Raw genomic sequence first — 6,148 nt, 5'->3', positions numbered from 1 at the left:
GTAGGGGGGCTGAGGGGGCTCTGGTGTGGGCAGCGGTGGGGGGCGGGCAGGGGCACCCCACTCCTGTCCTGCCAGCACATCTGGGGTGGCGGCACCGTGTGCCCGTGGGGCAGCGGGCCCCAGCGGGCAGCTCCCGCTCTGCACGGCTCGAGACACGATCAGCCATGGCTTTTCTGACTCTGGTGGGTGTCTTGGCTGTGGCTATGACGCAGCTGCCCCTAAGGGTGCTGCATGGCGAGCAGCAGCGAGGCACATCCCCGAGGGGCTCCCAACCCCTCGCTCCCTTCCCCCGTGCACAGGGATGCAGTGACCGAGCCAGGTCAGGCCGACCGTGTGGTCAGGATCCCGGAGCACCTGGTGAGGAGCAGGAAACATAACTAACCTGTCCCATGGGGACAAGCGTCGCAGCCAGCAGCTTGGCTGTGCCGGGCAGGAGCTGGAGGAGGCAGGAAAAGCGGCTGTGACAGGCAGATGGCACAGGGCAGCGCTGCCCACCGAGCTCTCAGATACTCCCCCAAAACATTTGCACTCTTTTCCCCAGCTTCCCCAAGCCCAGCCCTGTCTGAGCTTGGGACAGGACCTGTGCAGTGCCCCCGTGGCTTGGCCCCATTATAACCCAGTCCTCAGCAGCCCAGGTTTATAAGGGCACAGCCGTTTCTCTAGTGAGCAGGGACAGCAGGGCCTGACAGATTTGGGGGAACAGAAGGACGAAAGGAGAGGTGATCACACAAGAGACAAAGCAATGGAAAGGGCAGCTAGCTGGAAAGCAGCCAGACCTGGAAACCCAGGACTATGGACTGCAGCAAACTTGCAGCACAGCATCCTGACATGGGTGCCTGGTGCAGGTGCCCATTGCTTTGCAGCCCAAGCCGGTTGCCGCTGCCTGCCTGCCCTCACAGCGGGCAGGGGTCTCGCCTGCTCCCCTGCCCCAGCTGGGAGGATGCCCTTGTGTCACGCAAGAGCTCCCGGAGGCTGGAGGTGGGGATCTGGGGGAAGAAGAGGAAGGTGTTCTGCAAGCTGAATCCAGATGGCAACTGCCCTGGAAGGAGGGTGACATCCCGATCCCTTCACACCCACCCCCTCTGTCTGGGTTTCCTCCCCCTTACTTCTTCAGTTAGCTGCTCTCAGTTCTGGGCTGTCCTGGACTGTCCTGCTCATCTTTCTCCATTTACTCCGGCACATGACAAACTGGCAGCTCATGAGTTTTTTACAGCTGTGTGTCTTTGCTTTTTTTAAACTCTACGAAGGTAATTAATTAAGACATTTGAACTTCTGGGGAATCTCGGTCTAGAGATCCTCCCCAGCACGGAGAGCCCATCTCAGACAGCAGCTCTTTTCTCAGGGATGGGCCAACTGCAATGGGAAGAGCCTCCTGCATGCTCCAAGTTCCCTTCCAAGCAACATCACTGGTTTGGACCTTTCCTTCAACTCCTTGGTTGTGCCTCATCACGGGACTCTCTTGATACATTTCCCTTCCCTGCATTTCCTCAACCTCTCCAGCAATGCCCTGCTGGCGCTGAGCCCAGCAGTCTTCTCCAACCTCGGGGCACTGCGTCTGCTGGACCTGAGCAGCTGCAGCATCGCCTACCTCCACACAGATGCTTTCAAGGGCTTGGGAAACTTGCACACACTGCTCCTAAGAAATAACAATTTACAAGAGCTTGAGGTCCCTTTCCTCCTGCCACTGAAGGGTCTTTTCCACCTGGACCTACAGCACAATGCACTAGTCTCCGTGGACACTTGGAGCCTGCAGCTGATGGAGGCAGTCCCGCAGGTCCGTCTGGAAGGGAACCCCTGGGTCTGTGACTGCACTGCGCACCCTCTGCAGCAGTGGCTACAGCGCAGGCAAGGTGAGCAGACTGGGGTGGGTGGCAGGAGTGGTGTTGGGCAGGAGGAACCCTTGGTGCAGGGGTCCCACTTGACCCTTTTGCTCCAACCCCTGGGCAGGCTCTGAGATGGATCTCCAGGGACGTCTCCCACCCTGTTGAGGGACACGGAACCGAAATGTGTCAGTTCCTTGCTTGCAGTTACACATGATACCAAAGATTTCCAGGAACAACAGCCAGGATAATTCAGCCACTCTTCTGGGAAAGGGGCTGCATGTACAGTTCAGCCCCTAAATCCACCTTTATGTATCTACATGGAGTGACCACATTTTCAAGAGCTGCTGAGCACTCAGCAGCTCCTCATGTGGAGCAGGATCAGGCTCCAAGCCTCTGAGCTTGGCTCCCAGGCGAGAGCAGCCCTGCAACAGTAGAGTTTCTATCAGTATCTGTGCATTTGTCATTATCCAGTTAAATGGAGCCTCCTAATCATGGTCAAACACTTGCACAGTTCCTTGGCCAGGGAATTTTTTCTTTTATTGTGCTTTTCAATGTGCTGAGGGCTGGTGAGGCTGGAGGGCAGACCCAGGACCACCTTGTGATGTGTCCCATCAACCCAGGAGCAAGCAGGCAGCACCTTCACTAAACTGTGGAGGGGATGGGTGAAAAGCCCCGTCCCACCTTAGCCTGTGTGTCTCCCAGCTGTGCAGGTGACCTGCGCATCACCCCTGGAGCTGCGGGGCCAGGAGGTGGCAGCTCTGGATTCTCAGGACCTGGGCTGCCAGATGAAGCAGCGGTTTCCTCGAGAGGTCAGCACGGCACAGCAGATCACAGTGACCCACAGCAACAGTAAGTTGTGCAGCTACAGGGGCATCCATAAGGTCTAGCTCCCTCCTGCCTTTTGTCACCCCAGAGGGGACTGCAGGTGGAGACCCCCTGCTCTGTCCTGCAGCCCCAGGGGCTCAGGCTGCCCAGCCACCACTGGTGCAGCAGCTGGGTGGGAAGGGTGGCCTTCAGCAGTGCCTTGGTGGGGAGGATGGACACCACTTGGAGGTGTTTGCTGGCTCTGCAACAGAAAAGTTAGCAGACGCCACAGAGCCACAGAGAACACAGACTCCACGGTGATGGGCACCAGTATCAGACAGCTGTCCGGCAGTTTTCCCTGCAGTGTTCACACACCCTTGGTAGCTAGCCCTTGGTGAAGAGCATTTGTATTGCTCCTAATGAAAGCAATCCAGTGCTGGCTCACGCCACTGGCATGCACAGGGCTGGCTGCTGAGGAGCACTGGGTATGCCGCAGGCTGACCCATTGTGCCCTGACGTACCTTTCCTGCACGCAGCCACCATGCTGCCCTCCGGGAAGGGGGGAAGGAGCTGGCCGTACCTGGTGGGCTTCCTGGTGGCAGCAATTGGCATCTCCATCCTGATCGCGCTGGCTGCCAAGTGCAAGCTCTTCCACAAGAACTTCGCCAGCTACCGCCACCGGCCGCTGCCCGAAACCAGCTCGATCGGAGGCAGCCCCATGGAGGATGGCAGTGGCGAGAGCCACCCCATGCCTGGTGCTGCCGACCTGCAAGCTGAGGATGATGACGGTTTCATCGAGGACAACTACATCCAGCCAAGTGAGCAGCTGCCGGAGGAAGAGGAGCAGGAGTCGCACCTCTCCATCTGAGCCTGCAGTCCAGCCACCATGGCTGTGGCCTCTCGCTGTCCCCCCACCTCCATCCCCTTCCTGCCCATTCCCACCTGCCCTCAGCTTTTGGGCACACGTGCCTGGGGGCAGGAGGAAAGGAGCAGAGAGGAGGGGGTAGAAGGGGTGGGCTGGGAATGGTGATGGAGGCTGAAGGCAGCTGTCCCCAGCGTGATGCGAGCGGGGCTGCACCAGCACATGGACACTGGACCCACTGCTGCTCTCCTGGCCCTGATCGGATGCTGAGGATGAAGGAGATGGTGCCTGTTGTGCCCAGGCAGCCTGTTGGGGTGGGAAGAGGAGCCTGCCCTGGTGCTCCCTGTGGGGTCTCAGAGACTGGCCCCACTGCCCGTCAGTGCCAGACCCAGCCCTGCTTTGTCCCCCAATGTACTGTCACTCCAGGGTGTGATTAAAGCATGATTTAACCCTGCCTCCACCTGCGATGGTTTGTTGGGGCTCTCCCAGTGGCGGTGCTGGAAGGAGACCCCCAGCCCCGCAGCTGGGGTGCGGCTTTTTTGCATGGGCTTTCAAGGACCGTAAGTATGTTCCTCGTTAACTGCGCCGGTGAGAGAACAGGTCTGCGGCACAACGAGTGCTCTTGTGCAAACCGGTCTGTTACCTGAACCGGCACAGGCGGCCCTGGTGCGTCATCACAGGGTCTCTGTTCACATCTCTCCAGCATTGCTTCCCGCTGTGCTCCTTCAGAGTTTTCTCTCTTCCCTCTCCAGTAAGACATGCTGGAAAGGCATGTACATTCCCCATGTCAGCTCTGCAAGGATGAGCAAACTTGTTGGCGGCACCGGTTGCGGCGTCAGGCAGGCACGTGCGCTGGGGTGAGACAGCCCTGTCCCCCGGCACCCATTATGGAGTCCTGGCTGTATCTAACCGTGCAGTTACACAAACGTTATAATTTTTGCATTCCTGTCATCTTTGTGGTATGGTAAACAGCACGTGAGACATAGGTAACTCTACGTTGTTTCTGCTGTAGCCGGTCGTGCCTGCGTGGGTCACGCTGGAGTTAAAAGCAGGGAGCAGCAGCGGCATTCACCCTTAGTAAGTGATTCACAAGGCTGGTACTGTCCGGCTGGGAAGATTTCCCAGGGCACAGCCCAGTCATTACTTCCCTGATAGCCCAGGAATCTCTCCATCATGCTCCGGAGCATGAAGCAACATCACGGCATTTCTTGCAGCCTTGCCACATGGCTAATTCCCCCATCTCCTTCAAACCTCCACTTCACTGTAAACTGCCTTTTTATTTCTCTACTTATCATGGTATTTATAGAGCACACTGTACACAAAAGTAAATAATACACGTCAGAGAATATAAACCAAAGGGGACGACTGGCCTAGGCGTTGGATGGGCGATACAGGCCAGTGACTTAAAGCACCTTCAGAGCAGGAACATGCTGTTTGAAGCCATGAGGAGGAGGAAAACCTGCTGGCTTGTTTCAGTCATCATCCAGTTTTCACTCTTAAATGCCGTATTTTCTAAACCAAGCTTTACTTTTGCAGTCACTGCCTCATGTTTTGCCTTCCGGGCTCATCTTAACAGCTACCTGTGACAATACAATATATGCTGTCATTTTTGGAAATTTCTAACATCTTTCAGGTAAGATAGATTTAAATCTGAGAGCTGGGAAAATGCATTTCAGTTATCTTTTGGAAGGTATTTTCTGGGCTTTTCAATATGCTTTTCAATCCCAGGAACTCGTGCTAGATGCAGTATTCTACTTTTGGTTTCAGCGATGCCTTAAAAGAGATTAAAAATACAACTGCTTCCCAGGCTTGTTTATCCAGGATCTCGCTCACTCTCGTCCCTCAGTACCTAGTGGTGGGTTGCTTGTCTATTTTGACCCTGCTGGGAGGCCCACCCTTTTATTCTTTTACCAACAAGACGCAGCTGTTTCGGGGTGTGCAGGGAGCCCCAGTGCTGTGGCAGCTCCAGTGCAAGCAGGCAGGAGCCCAGCAGCTCCTGCCAGGGGGCGGCAGGGGGAAATGCATCTGTCATGCAGAGCTGGGAATACAAGGGGGTCAGAGCAGGAAAGGAGGAGCCTTCTCAAGGGGGATTCCCCCAGGAAGCTGCCGAAAGGACCGAGGTTGAGGCTGGCGGAGGGCAGCAGTGCAGGTATGCAGGCAGACTGGTTCCAGGCCCTACCGCAGGGCAGAACAGCTTCTCTGTAAACAAACCAGCCGGCACTGACATAACTCTGGAGGCTTTGTGTGCATCCCGTGAGCATCTCTCAGGAGCACGGCAAGATCTTGGGTTCACAGAGCGGTGGTAAGGGGGAGCAGCTATGTCTAGGTCCTCAAGCAGAAGGAGACGCACATGCACCTGGAGGTGAGAGTTTTGTACCAGGAAATAAGCTCATGCATCTGGGGGGCTGTGGTGGTGTTGCCACGCTGGCTGATGAGCCGAAACCACAGCCACAGGAGGGACCCTGGGCTGTCACGATTCCTGCCCTGAGCTCAGCCTGAGCAGAGGCCAGCTCTGCACAGCCACCTCCCGCTCCACAGAGGGGCCGGCACTCAAGCATCAGCCTTCAACACGGTCGACTTCTGCAATGCTTTCTTATGTATTTCCACACACAGCACAGGAACAGAGAAAGGAACAACCCAGCACCGCTGCTGCAGGAGG

The 6,148-nt window shown here is 56.6% G+C and overlaps 1 protein-coding gene across 1 annotated transcript; it reads left to right on the top strand.

Annotated features, from left to right (window-relative positions):
- Nucleotides 1-231: 231 nt before the first annotated feature.
- C8H1orf210 (chromosome 8 C1orf210 homolog) lies at nt 232-5,005 on the top strand. The gene is made up of 5 exons (XM_068407122.1): nt 232-357; nt 1,292-1,850; nt 2,526-2,672; nt 3,164-3,452; nt 4,930-5,005. Exons 1-5 carry the CDS (start codon nt 232-234, stop codon nt 5,003-5,005), a joined length of 1,197 nt encoding a protein of 398 aa, XP_068263223.1.
- Nucleotides 5,006-6,148: the final 1,143 nt, after the last annotated feature.

The sequence above is a fragment of the Nyctibius grandis genome, chromosome 8, assembly GCF_013368605.1.
Source record: "Nyctibius grandis isolate bNycGra1 chromosome 8, bNycGra1.pri, whole genome shotgun sequence".
Lineage (NCBI taxonomy): Eukaryota > Metazoa > Chordata > Aves > Nyctibiiformes > Nyctibiidae > Nyctibius > Nyctibius grandis.
Note: the sequence above shows the minus strand (reverse complement) of the source record. Positions and strands in the feature narration are given on the sequence as shown.

Coding starts and splice junctions, on each gene's coding strand:
- C8H1orf210 (XM_068407122.1), top strand. CDS start 232: ATGGCGAGCAGCAGCGAGGCACATCCCCGAGGGGCTCCCAACCCCTCG. Junction 358..1,291: donor TCAGGATCCCGGAGCACCTG/GTGAGGAGCAGG, acceptor ATCTCGGTCTAG/AGATCCTCCCCAGCACGGAG. Junction 2,673..3,163: donor CACAGTGACCCACAGCAACA/GTAAGTTGTGCA, acceptor TCCTGCACGCAG/CCACCATGCTGCCCTCCGGG.